Consider the following 17,854-nt stretch of genomic DNA (forward strand, 5'->3'; position numbering starts at 1 on the left):
TTGCAAGTAAAAAGGTCTCTAGTAGTTTCTTCATCCATAACATAACCCTCAGGCACATCAGGCAATTCATATCTAGGGGAGAATCTTCATCATCACTTTCATCAATATTATCTGTTTCAATAATTTCATTCTCTCTAACCCTAGCAAGTTGTTCATCAAGAAATTCACCTAATGGCACAACATTATCAAGCATAGAAGTAGTTCCATCATAAGCATCATGCATAGCAGAAGTGGCATCATCAATAACATGCGACATATCAGAATCAATAGAGGTGTAGGTGTCGCAAATTTACTCATAACAGAAGGTGAATCAAGTGCAGAGCTAGATGGCAGTTCCTTACCTCCCCTCGTAGTTGAGAGAAAAATCTTGGTTCTTTCATCTTTCAAGTTCCTCATAGTGATCAACAGATATAAATCCCAAGTGACTCAAAGAATAGAGCTATGCTCCCCAGCAACGGTACCAGAAAATAGTCTTGATAACCCACAAGTATTTGGGATCGCAATAGTTTTCGAGGGTAGAGTATTCAACCCAAATTTATTGATTCGACACAAGAGGACCAAAGAATATTCTCAAGTATTAGTAGTTGATTTGTCAATTCAACCACACCTAAAAGACTTAATATCTGCAGCAAAGTAGTATGGAAGTAACGGTAATGGCGGCAAAAGTAACAATAGCAGTTTTTGCAGTAATCGTAACAGTGGCAATAGAAAAGTAACTAAGCAAAGATCAATATGTGAAAAGCTCGTAGGCAATGGATCAATGATGTATAATTATGTCAGATGCAATTCCTCATGCAACAGTTATAACATAGGGTGACACAGAACTAGCTCCAGTTCATCAATGTAATGTAGGCGTGTATTCCGAATATAGTCATACGTGCTTATGGAAAAGAACTTGCATGACATCTTTTGTCCTACCCTCCCGTGGCAGCGGGGTCCTATTGGAAACTAAGGGATATTAAGGCCTCCTTTTAATAGAGTACCGGACCAAAGCATTAACACTTAGTGAATACATGAACTCCTAAACCTATGGTCATCATCGGGGGTGGTCCCGATTATTGTCACTTCGGGGCTACCGGATCATAACACATAGTAGGTGACTATTGACTTGCAAGGTAGGATCAAGAACTCACATATATTCATGGAAACATAATAGGTTCACATCTGAAATCATGGCACTCGAGCCCTAGTGACAAGCATTAAGCATAGCAAAGGCATAGCAACATCAATCTCAAAACATAATAGATACTAGGGATCAAACCCTAACAAAACTAACTCGATTACATGGTAAATCTCATCCAACCCATCACCGTACAGCAAGCCTACGGTGGTATTACTCACGCACGGCGGTGAGAATCATGAAATTGGTAATGGAGGAAGGTAGATGATGACGACAGCGACGGATTCCCCTCTCCCGAGCCCCAAACGGACTCCAGATCAGCCCTCCCGAGAGAGATTAGGGCTTGGCGGCGGCTCTGTATCATAAAATGCGATGAATCCTTCTCTCTGATTTTTTTCTCCCCGAACATGAATATATGAAGTTGGAGTTGACGTCGGTGGAGCCTCAGGAGGCCCATGAGGCAGGGGCGCGCCATAGGGGGGGCATGCCCTCCACCCTCGTGGACAGGGTGTGGGTCCCCTGATGTTGATTCTTTCGCCAGTATTTTTTATTAATTCCAAAATGTTTCTCCATTGATTTTCGGGTCATTCCGAGAACTTCTATTTCTGCACAAAAATAACACCATGGCAATTCTGCTAAAAACAGCGTCAGTCCGGGTTAGTTCCATTCAAATCATGCAAGTTAGAGTCCAAAATAAGTGCAAAAGTGTTTGGAAAAGTAGATACATTGGAGACGTATCAGTAAGCTAGAGCACCACAAAGCTCTCCCACGGCCAGCCAAAAAACAGAGCAGTGCACTGCTCTGCTCGCGGGCAGAGGGTATATATAGGCCTCTCTTAATCCCGGTTTGTGGCTAGAACCGGGACTGAAGGACCCCATTTGGTCCCGGTTCTAGCCATCAACCAGGACTAAAGGTGGTGGGCCAGGAGCGAGGCCCATTGGTCCCGGTTCATGTCTGGAACTGGAACCAAAGGGGTCAGACGAACCGGGACCAATGGCCCCCGAGGCCCGGCCGGCGCCCTGGCCTCACAAACCGGGATTGATGCCCCCATTGGTCCCGGTTCGTGAGTGAACCGGGATTAATGCCCTTTTTTGGCCTGGACCAAAACCCTGTTTTCTACTGGTGACTTGGCAACTTATGACATTCCTGTAGTGTAGGGGTGTGCAAAATTCACACCGTTAGTTCACCGGGGACATGATACTAGCGGCATACTAGTGGACTGCTGATAGTAGATACTTCTTAACGTTCCTAATAGCCCTAAATAGAATTAATGGTGCACACTTGGTGCCCAAACCAAAGAGAAATGGAATACTTATGATTGAGGTAACTGAGTTTTTCCTTTCTAACTTCAGTTGATTGGAAACGAACAACTTCGAGTCACTAGATTAGAAACAGAAAGGATGGATATGTTTTCTCTTCCTCCAACCGTTTTTGCACTCTTTCAACCTATTCCATACATCACACTTCTCTCTCCCTGGACACCTCTCCCTACCACCCTTACCGCGGCGTCCTCATCTTGAGCTCGGCAACTACATAATCTAAGCGGCAGCGAAAATGAAAAGGTCCTCCACGCACACCGGTCAACCCTCGTTCTTGCCTTCGCCGGTGAGGAACTATCTCTCCCTTCCCCCCTCCCAAATCGACTGATCTAAATGGTTTTTACGCAACTAATAGATAGCGGATACAAAAGAAAAAATTGGTAGACATGTACATTTGCAGAAATTCAGTGCCCCTTTAGCTGTTGCCTTTAATTAGCTTCAACCCCAAAACCTTAGGCTGGCCATAGTGATGGTATCATAGCGGGTATCATGTACTCGAGAATAGCAAACACGTTGATGTGGCAAAGAATTAAAAAAGAGAGAGGGTAAGATTGGTCATAGTGGGGAGTATCATATACTAGTATCATGCATATTATACTAGTGTATCATACTACATCAATAGTGCATAGTAACATAGATTAGTATCATAGGTGGTCTCATTTATTGCCATGCATGACACATAGAAGCATAATATTTATTATGTTACAATATCTACCTATGTTAATATAACCATCTATCTCTTTTTTTTAATTGACTGCCACATAGGCATGTTTGTGAGTCCCAAGTGCATGATACTACTTATGTTACCCCCACTATGGCCAGCCTCATATCATGATACTGTATCATAATAAATGTTACGCTACTATGTGTCATGCATAGTAATAAATAAAGTCATCTATGATATTAGTCTATGATACTATGCATTAGGAAGGTAGTATCACATCATATGTATGATACTAACTTACGAATTACAAGCAGCCGTATACTATGATACTAGCACGACACTCGTATTTTTTATATCCCTAGATCAGCTACAATACCTACATTTGGCAGTTGAGAACGACAAAAATGAAGTAACAAAACAAATCAAAATAAAGTTTCCACGAGCTAGACGTGCTACACGTCGCTCTATAATTGAGGTGCAGCTGCAGCTGCAGACATGATGAATGGGCTATCATCTGACTCTCCCCCTACATTGACCCTGCAACACATTTCTTTAATCCCAAGAACCCCAAACTCGCCATCGATCACCGATCACATAATACTATTAGAAAATAACCCGCATTGCAAGAACCAAAGTAAACACCGGCCAGAATGATACGATGCCTCTGCCTTGCAAACCAATTCAAACCCCCCTTAATTGGGGTTCCCACACACAAGAATATATTGTGGTGAATAAACTAACCTTTGACACCTAACTTGGTGCAGTTATAAAAGGGGGCTTGGCCTCACAGCTTCGACACCATCTCCCTTCTTCTTCTTCTTCCACCTTCCAATTTCCAGAGTCATTGCTGGTAGCTACCTAATCGACACACCTGAGACGTGCAATGGCGATCCCTGTCATCGACTTCTCCAGGCTTGATGGCGACGAGAGGGCGGCTGCCCTGGCGGAGATCGCCGCCGGGTTCGAGGAGTGGGGGTTCTTCCAGGTAAGCATACGCATATATATAGCTATTCAGAGGTTCAACAATGGATGCCAAATGTTCCATGATACTGATGAGAGGATCCTGTGATGCAGCTGGTGAACACTGGCATCCCTGACGAGCTGCTGGAGAGGGTGAAGAAGGTGTGCACCGACTGCTACAAGCTGCGCGAGGATGGGTTCAACAGGTCCAACCCCGCGGTCAAGGCCCTGGCGGCCCTGGTGGAGCAGGAAGGCGAGGGCCTCGCCCCAAGGAAGGTCGAAGGCATGGATTGGGAGGATGTCTTCACCCTCCACGACGACCTGCCATGGCCCTCCATCCCTCCAACCTTCAAGTAAGTGAGGGACAGATGATCAGTCAGATGCCCAGTTTTTGTTGGTGGCGTTTGTTGATCGTCGTCGCACTCTGCAGGGAGACGATGATGGAGTACAGGACGGAGCTGAAGAAGCTGGCGGAGAAGATGCTGGGCGTCATGGAGGAGCTTCTGGGGCTGGAGGAAGGGCAAATCACCAAGGTCTTCTCCAAGGACGGCGACTTCGAGCCTTTCTACGGCACCAAGGTGAGCCACTACCCGCCGTGCCCGCGCCCGGAGATGGTGGACGGGCTGCGCGCCCACACCGACGCCGGCGGCCTCATCCTTCTCTTCCAGGACGACCGCGTCGGCGGGCTGCAGGTGCTCGGCCGCGATGGCCGCTGGGCCGACGTCCAGCCCGTGGAGAACGCCATCGTCATCAACACCGGCGACCAGATTGAGGTACGTTGAGTAGTACAGTATTGTACTATCATGCTGGTCTTGGTGGACTTGTGGAGCTCACGTTAATTAATCATCTTGCTTTGTGATCTGGAGAGGCTCATAAAGAAATGAGCAGTCAACCCAACAAACCACCACAAAAAATTTGGGTTCTGAATCGAGAATATCTTCAAATTACTTACTGCAATCAACTTGATCACAGGTGATGAGCAATGGCCGGTACAAGAGCGCGTGGCACCGCGTCCTGGCCACCCGCGACGGCAACCGTCGCTCCATTGCCTCCTTCTACAACCCGGCGCGCGCTGCCACCATCGCGCCGGCGATCCCGGCCGCCGCCGACTCCGGCGACTACCCGAGCTTCTCGTTCGGGGACTACATGGAGGTGTACATCAAGCAGAAGTTCCAGGACAAGGAGCCCAGGTTCGCAGCGGCTGCGGCGACCAAAAATATGGTGGACTGATCAGCCTGAGCCAGCAACCAAAAATGGCTGCACCTGCAAAGCTTCAGCTACTTCTTCCTCCACTTGCTCTCTTAATTAAGTTACTCGGTTTACAATACAGATTGGTACGATAAATAGGTTGTTAAGTACAGATGTATCGGTGCCGTTCGGCGGTCTCACAGCCATACATGCAAATATATGGTGGCATATGAGATTGTCAGAATGTGCTGTGGTCAGGAGATGCCGGAGTGATTTGTAGCTTGGAACGGCATCTCTCTATGGGTTTCAAATATTTTCTTCTGTTTGGGTGTGAGGTATGTCCGTGTGGTTTGTAAATGTACATTAGTGGGAGATGTGAGGACTGTGGAAAAGTCCTGTGAATGGAATATATATTGATGGGTTGCTTACGATGCAGTGTTACGTTTTTCAGTCTGGAGTCTGCACCATATATGTTGCCCGAGGCAGTATTACTTTCATGAATTTTAAGAGTATAGTAGTAAATTATATTTGACTGGCAAAACTATATTGTGAAAATTATTTATATAAAAAACTAATGGAACAATTTGTGCCTGAAGATTGAAAAATTGACTGCAGTCTACTGCAGTACTATTTTTCCTTTTCTTTTTTGAGCCAACTTGAGCATTAGTAGATCACTGATCTGCTGGCTTTTTTCTTGAAGCCTCACACGGTAGAACAATTGTTCTACGGCAATTTTCTCATATATAACCAGTATGTTAAAAAGTGGGGAGGAAAGAGTAGAAAACTAAAAAAAAAGTCCTACAAATAACAGTTTAAGGATTTAACCAACTCCAGTTTTTGGGAACATGTCCATCATGTCACTAAAATTTTATATCAAACCATTGCTGAAATTCTTCTGAATATTTATCCTTCAACTAGATCTTGAGACACTTTAAAATCTGCCTTTCGAGTGAGTTGGCTGAATGTTTCTGAATACTTGACCATTTCTCTGAATCCAAATACTCCAGCATCCCAACATGACTATTTCCATATCTCTGCTGTTTGTTGGGCCGGACCATGTTGCCCAATGCGAGTTTAGCAGCCGGTTGTTGCCACTGTAAGCCCATAAGAACGTGGGCAATGTGGCTAGAAGAAGTAGTTGCTAAGTGAAGAGTTTGAAGATCCAAAAACTAAACTTTCAAATATGAACTTTCAAGACAGAATTTGGAATAAGATACGAGGTTGGGTTGAGAAACTGTTATCTATGGGAGGGCATGATGTCCTGATCAAGTATGTGGTGCAGGCTATTACTAGTACATTATATTCTATGGGGTGTTCTAAATTGCCTCGAAGTCTTTGTGAACCAGGAACGTATCCACCCGAAGTGCAAGCAGTCAGAGCGTGATCTGACGGAGCCAAAAGGCGAGGCGTCCCCATGTCCCACGTCCGACGCAGAGCAGCCGATCCCCTTGCCCTCACGGTTGCAAAACGCTGACATGCTTGGTTCTGTTCTTGGCATACACTACTTGTTCGTTGTGTGGCTGTACATGGTGAATCAGACGAAGGTATCTTACGGCGCCTGCGATGATGCCCTTGAGTTTCACCTCCGTGTTTCACTTGGTCAGCACAGAGTAGCCTGCGGTTTCTCGATTTGGTGGTTGCAACCATAGTTGCGGCATGTCACGCTAATGACCAGTTCTCACTGATTTATTCGGTAGCCCGTTTTTATCACAAGTGTATCTATCACTTTACCCGCTAGAAAGATATAGCCGGCATTACCAAGATTTGTGGCATGGAAATGTGCTGGTGTGTACAAGTATGACAATCAAACATGCCCTAAGTTTTGGGGCTGATGAGCTTTGAGGGCGTGTTTGGTTGCCTGCGGCCATCGGGTCAAGCTGTACAAGTAAAACGAGTCAGGCTGAGCAGGGCATGGTTAAAGAAAAACAGTGCAAAAAAGCGACGTATGCATGTTGATTGGTTACCTACATGGTGGTTGGTGGGGTTTCGCAGTATGTAGGCTCGCGCGTTTGGTAGCGGCGGCTTCCCGCATGCGTTGTGAGAAAAGCATGCATTGTGACATGAAAAAGGAGAGAATCTTTCTTACCTGGTGGTACGTGCGAGCCTGCATGAGTGAAAACTGCCAATTCAGCCGTTCCTCCTCAGCCTGGCCCTGGAGTGCTTTAAACATCGTGTGACGCAGGGAATTGATGTGAGACAAATAATTGAACACTGGGTGAAGTAAAAGATTTCTTCCACATGCCGCGTACCAACCACCATGCGGGCAACCAAACACGCCCCAATGCATCTCTCTCTTATTCAAATTAAGTTACATTGTAACGAAAATCCAAATCTGAGCCCGAGCTCATCTGCACCTGCGCTCACCAAAAAAATTAAAATAAATACTAAAAAATTCAAAAAATTCCAAAAAAAACTGCGTGAGGTGCGCCTCAATTTTCAAAACATTTGGACTTATGTGCAGCTCTCAGCAAAAAAGATAAATCGGAGGTCTGTAAAAATGTGTACTGTTCATGTACTGTTTTGGTCTGATTTGTCTTTTTTGCTGAGAGCTGCACATAAGTCCAAATGTTTTGAAAATTGGGGCGCACCTCACGCATCAAATTGTCCACCACCTCAATTTTTTTCGGAATTTTCTGAATTTTTCTGAATTTTTTACGAATTTTTTTTTGAACGGGTGCAGATGCACCCGGGCACCGAAACGCCGCACTCACATTGTAAGAGCTACTCACTTTTATTTGCTTTATTACTACTAGCAAAACGGACCCGTGCGTTTCAACGGGAGGAAAAATATATCATAATCTTCAATGGTCATGACCACACTTTGTTGTATCATCGAGATACACTATCTCTCTCATTTTCGTGAAATCTTGAACAATTTTTGAAAAACATGAATATTTCTTAAACTCGTGAACATATCTGCAATCGAGAACATTTTTCAAATTCATGAACATTTTAGAGATTTTCGAACATTTTTTAAATCATGAAAAAAAGAATTCATGAACATTTTATACTATTTGCAAAAAAAATCTAAAGTTGTAACATTTTCTAAAACATTTTTCATGAATAGGCGAATATTTCTAGGATCGACGAACATTTTTTCGGAAATTGGTGGAATAATTTTTTTAATTCACAAACTTTTTTTGATTTAACGAACTTTTTGAAATGCATGTTCATTTTTGAATCCGCTAACATTGTATGAATTAATAAACTATTTTGCAAGTCACGGACAGTTTTTGACTATTTAGGATATTTTTCAATTCATGAACACTCTTTGAATTGGCAAATTTTTGTTCAATTTCATTAACATTTTTAATACACGAACTTTAAAAAAGTTCATGAATATTTTAATATTTCCCGAACAAATATGCGAGCATGTTTTAAAAATCACAAACATTTTCTGAATCCACGAGCATTTATGAATTATTAAACAATTATTTCAAAAATCATTTTTTTTTATTTTAGGAACTTTTTGAATCCCAAAATATTTCAAGTAAAAAAAGAAGACGAAAAATAAAAGCGAAATTTGAAAAACAGGCCACCCGGACATGGGTCGGCCCAAACAGGCGTGTTTTGTCTTCTCCCAACAACATTTTTCAAATTCGTGAACATTTCACAGATTTTCAAACATTTTCTAAAATCATGGGAAAATTGAATTCATGAACATTCTATACTGTTTATAAACATTTTTCAAAAATTATGAACATTTTCTAAATCAATTTTCAAAAGTTGGATGGCTTGGGGCTCGTCGAAGGTCGTCCTCCCGGTGAACCGGTAGGGGCGCTCTAATGTGGTGCCCTTCCCGTTGATGTTCACCGTAGCCCGAAAGTGATGGATGGCATCACTTGTGTGTTCCAGGTACACAACATATTTCGGGGGTTCATCTTTATCAAAAGCACGGCGAGTGAGATTGGCAAGGATGGCTACAAAATCTCCAAGCTCGGATGAAGTGGTCTCGTTGTAGACGATGGGACCAGGCATCTTGGTGGTTTGGATATCAGGCCGCAAGTGAAGGCTATGAGGTGCTGAGTAGGGGCAAGGCTTCCTTATAAGCCAGCGGAGTCTTCTATTGCACGCTTGTGGATGGGACAACTCAGGTGTCGGCCATGGGCGCACGGCCCTAGGATTACTGTTGTTGGTAGACACTTCCTTAATACAGAATTCCAAGCAGTCACAAGAATTTGAGTACAAGACCATAAAGGTCCAATGAATATAACAAGGATCTTTAGTGGTGGATGATAGAAGCGACTCGTGGATCTCCAACGTTGATGGGACTCCATTCCCACAGGAATAGCTCGCCTGGATAACTCCTATCTCGCGTGGCTGCTATATTCGAAATCCTAGGTTGCGAGGTGTCCTCGTAGTGCTCTTCTCGTAATCTGCCCAAGACACTAGCTAGGAACAAGCTAGTGAGTACGTTTGAATGTACTCGCAAAACACAATCAATATTTCTAGAATCGACATTTTTTTTGGAAATTGGTGGAACAATTTTTGAAAATTCACAAACATTTTTTTGATTTAATGAACATTTTTTGAAATGCATGCTCATTTTTTGAATCTGTGAATATTTTATGGATCAATAAACTATTTTATAAGTCACGAACAGTTTTTGGATTTTGAGGATATTTTTTAATTCATGAACATTTTTTGAATTGGCAAAATTTTGTTCAATTTCTTTAACATTTTTTCATACACAAACTTTAAAAAATCATGAACAGTTTTTTATTTTCCAAACATTTGTTTTCAATATAAAAATTACAAACATTTTTTAGAAGTCATGAACATTTTATGAATACACAAACATTTATGGATTTTCAAACATTTTATTTCAAAATTTATATTTTTTTAATTTGCAAAACTTTTTTGAAGTCCCAAATTGTTTAAAGTAGAAAAAACGAAGACCAAAAAGGAAAACGAAAAAATATTAAAAAAACAGGCCGCCCTGACATGGGACGGCCCAAACAGACACACTGTGTCTTCTCATGCGCACAGAGCATAGTATGTATAGAAGGTGCTACCGCATGGGCTGACCCAGGCAGGGATTCCCGTATGTGAAATATTTTTTATCACTTATAGGTGGCATCGGTGGGTAATATTTGGCAACTTTTGATGCAATTTCGGTGACATATTGCCGGAAGCAATAGCCTATTTATTATTAGGTATATAGATAGATGTAGATATAGATTAGCCGTTTGTTAGTTCGTTCGATGATGCGAAAGTAAACAATAGTGTAGCCTAATCGGGAATGTTTAAACCTACAACTAGTACGACATAGCTAGAAAGACCCATCCTTTAGTTTAAAAGAAGAAGAAGAAAAATTGATCGTTATTGACTAAAAGGTACTCCCTCCGTCCGGAATACTTGTCAAAGAAATGGATATATTTAGACGTATTTTAGTTCTAGATACATTCACTTTTATCCATTTTTGCGACAAGTAATTTCAGACGAAGGGAGTATGATGTCTAGCCTCATATCTCAACGTAAAGATGCAGCACCAACTTGTTTCAATAACTATTTGAAGCAAATGCTGTGACAGCACAAAGCACCATGCTTAACTTCTACTGTAGATCAGGATTCTGAATCTTCCTCTGTGAAAAGTCCATGTTGTTCTTCTCGTGCATTTTTTCACTTCAATTTTGCTAGAATTTCTAAATCAGGAGGGATGATGTTTTAGGAGAGACGGAGTCCACCTTTGCCCTACAATGCTACTGGAACTCATGGAAATACCACAACGGTGTTCGCATGTTCCAGGAGGATGCCGGTGCGTCTCCTGGATGCTCACAGTGCTCATGTCATGTGTTGGTTGGGCTGTCTAGGGTCCTAGTCATATAAATGTATTGCCTAATTTGGGCTGTCTAGGGTCCTAGTCATATAAATGTATTGCCTAATTTTTTTCATTAGATCGGTTTTTTGATTGCATTGACTAGAGCATGCACTTCACATTATGTTCATGGTAAAATCACTAGAGGTATGTGTGACATATCTTGATCCTTCAAATAAAATCTTCACAGAGTAACGCTAAGTTGAAATACGAAAAGTAGCCATCAGCTTCAGTATATATGTCTGAGCAAAAATAGACCGGTTCATTAGAATGGGCTATCATCTTCGCGTGGGCTGTCATCTTCTGCTAGGCCCAGAGATAACGAGCTATACTGTTGATTTACAAAGCGGATAATTACAAACACTATCAGTGTTACCATCACCTGCTGTCACTGTCACTGTCAGGTCAAAAAGTCTGCTCGTCTCCTGTGATGTTACAGATGCTACAGAAAAGATAATCTATCTTCTAACACAAGGAGGTTATCTATGTATAGAGCTATGTATGTACAGGAACATATGCTAGGGTCTAGAGCGCCTTCTGGTCCAGCCTCTCGTTCCAGTTCAGGCACCTGATCAAGCTGCGGAACCAGTCGCCTGTTTGGTCCGATTTGTTGACGGTCGGCAGCGGGTGCTCGCTCATGGATATATGAACGGAGTCTCCTCGTGATAGCTGCTGCCGCCTTTTGCCGTCGAACGACACCCACGCGTTGCTTCTCGCGTCGTCCGGGATCTGGTAATAATAACAAAGTCAATCGATCAGTGGAGCAAGACTCTGGTATTGTTGGATAAACATGGCCAGGGATATTCTAGAGACATAAGAATGCCAGAATTTATCGGGATGAGATAATGGCATAAGATTACATGACAATATTAGGCATTTCACCATCCATCTATTGGAGGATTTCCGTACCTTCAATTCAAGCCGTGCAGAGTCAGGAAGGATGACAGGTCTAAATGACAGCGAGTGTGGGCAGATTGGAGTGAACAGCATACATGGGACATTTGGATGCACCTGGACAGCAAAAACCACAATGACCCCAGTAAATAACTTGTTCTTTTCACTTGATATATCGAAGTACGCATGGAAAAGGAACAGTTGACTGGGAAGAATGAAAAGGTTGCTAAACACAAGTAGTGCGATTGTGGTGCTCAAAAGACAAAAGTACAGGTGACATAGTGCATTTGAAGGAAGCACTAGACCAGCAAAGCAGACAAACAGGCCATAGCATCACTTTCGTTATTCAACCTTGAGGTATGCGTTGCCCCCAAGTTTTTAAAATACAAGATCTTAACTGCAGCAGGTAGATTGAATCTTGCTCACAGGCAACAGAGGAAAACTTTGTGTTATGATTGAGTAGATGGTCTGTATACAAAATGAATGCGCTAGTATAGCTTGTGAAAAGCATTTGTAGTTTAAGCTTGTCAAAAGGAACCACTAAACAATTCCGCAGTGGAAATCAAGGACAAAGAGCTTTCCAGATGTTCATTGGTCTGGCTTCGTTGAAACAGGTACAGGATGCATGACAGATGGAAGTTTTATTTATATAACCAAAATTCTGTCTTAAATGTAAAAAATATACCCATATGCTGCATAACTGAGAAATAACATGTCACATGGAATGAAAATATAACACAAGAAACATGCATTAGGTGAATCTGGAAAATGCTTTTGTTTACATGCCATGACACAATTTAAATCAATGCTTTTGCTCAGTTCTTCCTAGTAATATAACTTGCAAAAATTAACCTACCATTGAACCCCCTGCTGCTGTAGAGTATGCTGTGCTGCCAGTTGGTGTTGCTACTATCACACCATCTCCTTGAACCTATATATATTTCCATTAATTCAAAGTAGTTGAAGTTACAGTGGATACATAGTAGTACAACAATCCTGAACATCTAAATAAATACAAGCATCAAACAGTAATATAATCTCCACGACTACAAGATCAAGAGTAGCAAGTAGACTCAGCGACACTAATATGTGATGATTATACTGCAATAACCGTTTCTTTCAGGGCACCAAGTGATAAAAGTATGAAACAATGAAGGACAGTTCAGTTTGGAGAAATTTTGAAACATAAGTGACAACTGGCTAAACTTTTCTAGCATAATACAGAATTTGGAGGTGCCACCCATGAAAATTGAGTTAATTCAATATTTGCCATTGTGAACTTTGCGTAGCCAAAAAAATCCAGACAGAAATATAGACAAAGGGCAATGATGCATAGTTACCAAGGAAAAAGGCACAAATAGAGACATCTAGTTTCTAAGGCTTTATACAGATCTTACCTTAGTGATAAGGTGGTTATGCTCATAGCATTCAATTTTTGAGAGATATGGATTAGAACCCCGATCAACAACAACTTCATTTAGCACATCAAACACTTTCCCGGGCATTGCTTTTCCATTTCGAAAGATTACACAGCGTAGACGCATTCTAAGGGTTATATAAACTCCAAGTGTATTGTTCCCATGGATGACAGCTCTCATATCTTGCCTGAAACCTTCAAACTGAAGTGAAGGAAATGTTACATGCTTAGACTTGACAAAAGAAGGTCATAGGATAAAATTCTCTTAGAATGGAGTCTGAAACATACAATATGTGAAGTCAGAAATCCAAGAGATCCAAGATTGAATGAGACAACAGGGGGTACAGAAGTCCTAAATAAGTTTGATGCGTGCAATATGACCCCATCACCACCCAAGCATGTGACAAAATCAACTCTCTCATGAAGGTCGCTGATTTTGGTACAAAATAATATTAGTAAATAGTAATGCAGAAATTAATATACAGTTATATCACTCATCAGACTTACATATGTTTCACTTATACCTGGTATCTTGAGTATAGAAGGTTTGCACAAAACCATAACCAGGAATCCTCGCAAATATATCATGAACATCAGGCTCCACAAGAACATTCATCTTTTCTTGATGATGCAGAAACGAAGCAACCTGAAAAGTAGTATACAGGATATCAAATGATGTGTATGTTGCCAAATAAGAAATAAAATTAGGTAGAAGTACATGAAATGTATATCCTAAGTGACTATCAAACAGCTTGGATAGTTGGAGTAGATAACTAAGTCTTAGACAAACTTTGACACTTACGAAGACATGTACCAAAGAGCATGGACTGCATGAGTTACAAAATTGGGAAATAGGTAACAGATACGTTAGCTACATGATATAGACTGGCTGGCACACATGAATGATTATCCCTACCATGAAGTGAGATCTACAAGTCAATCTACCTCACACAAAAGAGATACAGCTGTTTTGAATTTTAAAGCAAACCCTCATCAATCAGGCAAAACCTTTCAAGAACTTAAACTCTAAAGAAGAAAATTCAAACTATAGTAGCTCACTTAACTAATGCTCTCTTTGATACAACAATACTAAAATTCTCGCAATTAATTCTGTGTAGTTCCACATCTCACTACAAATCCATGGTGTAAGGTAAGTTTCTGAACATAAAACTAGCACTGTATCTATAATTTTATCAAATACTCCCTCTGTTCCTAAATGTAAGTCTTTCTAGAGATTCCAATATGGACTACATAAGGAGCAAAATGGGTGAATCTACACTGTAAACTACGTCTATATACATCCGTATGTAGTCCATATTGAAATCTCTAGAAAGACTTATATTTAGGAATGGAGGAAGTACATAATTTGCATGACGGAACTTTATTCTTTAAGATGAGTAGAGTACATTTTGCTACCAAATACAAAAAAAGAAAATATGTATTTATATATGTATGATATGCAATAAATAGATATATACTAAAAAATGGAAATTGTGCATCCACCTCTTTAGCCTCTTCCATGAGCTCATCACCTAATTTCTTCAACAGTAAGACGGTCTTTGGAGGAGATTTCCACATAAGCATCTGTTGCTGGGTGCTAGGATGAGTAAAAGCTAAAGATGATTCTGTTACTTTTTCTCTAGTACAAGAGAATCCATCTGTACGTACTAGAAACATCTCAGCTTTTCTTCTTGACTGAACTCTGACAACACCAGTTGTGGCACAAATACTTCCATCAATTGTATCTGATGAGTATCTCTCAAGATAAGGACCACCATTCTTTTCAGATGGTTTTTGTGATCCAAGCTGAGCATTCCCATTGGGATTGCTCGCATTAGACGTTTTAGGATCAATAGTTAGGAGTGAAGCTTCACTTACCTTTTCTTCAAAAGAAGTGGAGGTTCCATTGTTCGAGGGTTTTCCATTAGTGATACCTGAAGAAACCGATAATATATAATCATTGTCAAGTAATGTCCCATTTGCGTTTTTCAAAACCATCATGTCTGCTGCTTCACAATCAATGGCCTCATTATCTTCAGCTCTGAGATTTTGTTTTCTCCTTGAGATCATCAAGCTACTCGATCGTCTTCGAGAGTTCAGAACAGATTTTGGATAAACTCTTTTGCTTCTAAAAAATTTGGTCATCTCCTTTCTAGAGAAAACATTGCAAGTAGGAAACTGTGCCTTAAGGGGACTGGTCTCCAGTTTAAAATCTGAAAGAAGTTCTGTCCTGCTGTCATGCATTTCATCTTGTTCAGTGCTTTGACCATTGGGAAGGGAATTAGTAACTTCCAGATTATTACTTGTAATTTCTATGTCTATATCATGTGCTTCCCCAGCATCCACAGTTCTATCAGACTTCACTACTGCACCATTTTCACTACCATTTGACGAGGAACCTGGGCCATTTGTCGGATCATTCTTCAGCGCCTTACCATTCACAATTGGTGAATGCTTTTTGGTGGCCAGTCTCTCTGCACGAGTGGCATACTGCTTCCATCTGGAGACCATTGCAGATGTCCTATTAATCCCTTCCTTGCTATGAAGGTAAATGGGCTTCTTCGTTCCATCTGACACAAGCGCCGCAAATTGCTGAACCTGTTCAGCTGAGGGAGCAGTCCCGATCTCAACTGGCATGTTGACCACCTCTATCTTTCCAGATGAGACAGCTTCGCCAACTGCTGAAAGATATAAATCATCCTTAACATCTTCCTCCCGGAGATCGACAATAGTTCGGAATCCCTTAGCCAATAACCACGCCAGACCCTCCTCACTGACTTGCCCTCCCCTCCAAAATGCGACCTCCAACTCATCTGTCTCCGAATAATCTGGCACAGCTGAAAAGTACACCGGAAACCAATTTGCAAACAATGTTGGACAGGGATGACCATCAACCCTTGCGAAACCCGCATCATAGCAGGCATTCTTCAACCTTTGCAGCCTCATCCAGATATCCAATCCTCGGGGCTCATTCGGTACAAGGTAGCTAGCAAGTGCAACCTGCATGCTCTCACAACACCGCTTCATATCACCACGGAACAGGGCCAGCGGCGGAATCCTATCCATCGTGCTGTGCTCAGATCCTTGGAATGCGCTCGCAACACCTGACCGCCCTGCAAGCACCTCAGTCCTACCCCGGTTCAGCAATGCCAGCATGCAGCCAAGCACAGCAGCAACCTTGTCCTCGAGCACTGGCAGGTCCTCGGATGGCACATCATACCGCACAGGGCACTCGCCTGTCTCTGGATCACAGAGCGCCGACATGACAGCATTTTGGAGCTGCTCTGCGGCACGGAATATGCGGCAGTATGCCTCGATCTCTGCGATGTCACCAGGCACTGGACCCACCCACAACAGCTGGGATAAGTCCCTTGTGTGAGAATTCTGCAGCAAAGAATGTGATGCATCAGTTACGAAGCAACACTACAATATCATATGGAGCTATCGATGCAATCAAACAAGCAACAAAGTTTCCACTTCATTTCTAGCCTCAAGCCAAGTGCTCGATCAAATTCCCACAGAAGCCATATACAGGCTAGAACCATATACAGAAAGCATCTGTCATCAGCCATCCACCCCATAAATGGGGTACAATTTGCATATCGAAGGTTCAAGAAGTAGCAGCCGCTAAGATCGCTAGACCAAGAACAAGGGCGGCGCCCCGAGTCGCTTCGACGAACTGTTCCACGGAATGCTCGAGAACGGCAACTAACCTGGGAATCGAGCCCGATCCGGGAATTGAAGGACGACGCCCGCGCGGCGACGCCACGGCGCGCCGCCGCGGGGCGCCAGCACCACCACCGGCCGGCGGCGACCCAGGCGGCACGTTCGCCCGCGAGCGGCGGGAGCGGGAGCTTGGCGGGCCCGTGCCGCGCGCAGACGGCGAGCATCACGCGCGCGCGACGAGGACGAGCGGAGCGGGAGGGAGCGCGTTGCTGTCGAGGCCGCCCGTGGTCTCGGCGTGCCTCTCGATGGCATCCACAGGTGAGGGGGTGGAGTAAAAACTGCGGCCTCTGCGGGAGAGAGGAGAAGAATCCGAACTACCGGTAGGGAAAACAAGATGCGAACTGGCAAAACTCTCCGCGGCAGGTTGGTCACGCCGCCGCCATTGTGGGTGGCTGTGAGCGGATTGCCGTCGCCGATCCCAGATGGAGCGCCCACACGCACACAAAAATATGAGGAGAAATTGCAGAAATGTGATGGGAAGGGGAAGCGAGCAGAAAAAGAAAGTTGGGTGTTGGGGTGATAAGAGTCTCTTTTCTCCGAGATTGACATTCTTGGAGGTTTGCTGAAAGGATGAGGTTCTGTTTTGGGGAGGATATCGTGGACCACATTGTGTGGTTTGGGTTTTATGGACTTCTGTAGAAGTTTTGCTGATGGGAGGAAAAGAAAAGGGTGAACAAAATTATGTGTGCCCTTATGGATTTTTAGGGTAATGATGATGGTAATGGGGCCCTACGACCCCCACATCCTT

General features: G+C 42.8%; 2 protein-coding genes across 2 annotated transcripts; one reads left to right on the top strand and one right to left on the bottom strand.

The window, feature by feature from the left end:
• Positions 1-3,917: 3,917 nt before the first annotated feature.
• LOC123082206 (1-aminocyclopropane-1-carboxylate oxidase) lies at positions 3,918-5,679 on the top strand. Its single transcript, XM_044504587.1, has 4 exons — positions 3,918-4,088; positions 4,178-4,416; positions 4,494-4,836; positions 5,036-5,679. The coding sequence occupies exons 1-4, from the start codon at positions 3,987-3,989 to the stop codon at positions 5,291-5,293; spliced, it is 942 nt and encodes a 313-aa protein (XP_044360522.1). The 5' UTR covers positions 3,918-3,986; the 3' UTR covers positions 5,294-5,679.
• A 5,627-nt stretch (positions 5,680-11,306) lies between these two features.
• Positions 11,307-17,657, bottom strand: LOC123086705 (probable NAD kinase 2, chloroplastic). Its single transcript, XM_044508478.1, has 8 exons — positions 17,094-17,657; positions 14,884-16,764; positions 13,905-14,026; positions 13,669-13,810; positions 13,361-13,582; positions 12,820-12,894; positions 11,979-12,080; positions 11,307-11,798 (listed from the first exon to the last, which is right to left on the bottom strand). The coding sequence occupies exons 1-8, from the start codon at positions 17,268-17,270 to the stop codon at positions 11,595-11,597; spliced, it is 2,925 nt and encodes a 974-aa protein (XP_044364413.1). The 5' UTR covers positions 17,271-17,657; the 3' UTR covers positions 11,307-11,594.
• Between the last annotated feature and the right edge of the window lie 197 nt (positions 17,658-17,854).

The sequence above is a fragment of the Triticum aestivum genome, chromosome 4A (genome assembly GCF_018294505.1).
Source record: "Triticum aestivum cultivar Chinese Spring chromosome 4A, IWGSC CS RefSeq v2.1, whole genome shotgun sequence".
In the NCBI taxonomy this organism is placed as follows: Eukaryota; Viridiplantae; Streptophyta; class Magnoliopsida; order Poales; family Poaceae; genus Triticum; species Triticum aestivum.

Bases quoted from the DNA above. Each gene is read 5' to 3' on its own strand.
- LOC123082206 (XM_044504587.1), top strand. From the start codon at position 3,987: ATGGCGATCCCTGTCATCGACTTCTCCAGGCTTGATGGCGACGAGAGG. The intron at 4,417-4,493 runs GTAAGTGAGGGA...CGCACTCTGCAG, and splicing joins TCCATCCCTCCAACCTTCAA to GGAGACGATGATGGAGTACA. The intron at 4,837-5,035 runs GTACGTTGAGTA...ACTTGATCACAG, and splicing joins ACACCGGCGACCAGATTGAG to GTGATGAGCAATGGCCGGTA.
- LOC123086705 (XM_044508478.1), bottom strand. From the start codon at position 17,270: ATGCTCGCCGTCTGCGCGCGGCACGGGCCCGCCAAGCTCCCGCTCCCG. The intron at 16,765-17,093 runs GTTAGTTGCCGT...TCTTTGCTGCAG, and splicing joins GGATCGGGCTCGATTCCCAG to AATTCTCACACAAGGGACTT. The intron at 14,027-14,883 runs GTGGATGCACAA...ACTACTTTTCAG, and splicing joins TCATGGAAGAGGCTAAAGAG to GTTGCTTCGTTTCTGCATCA.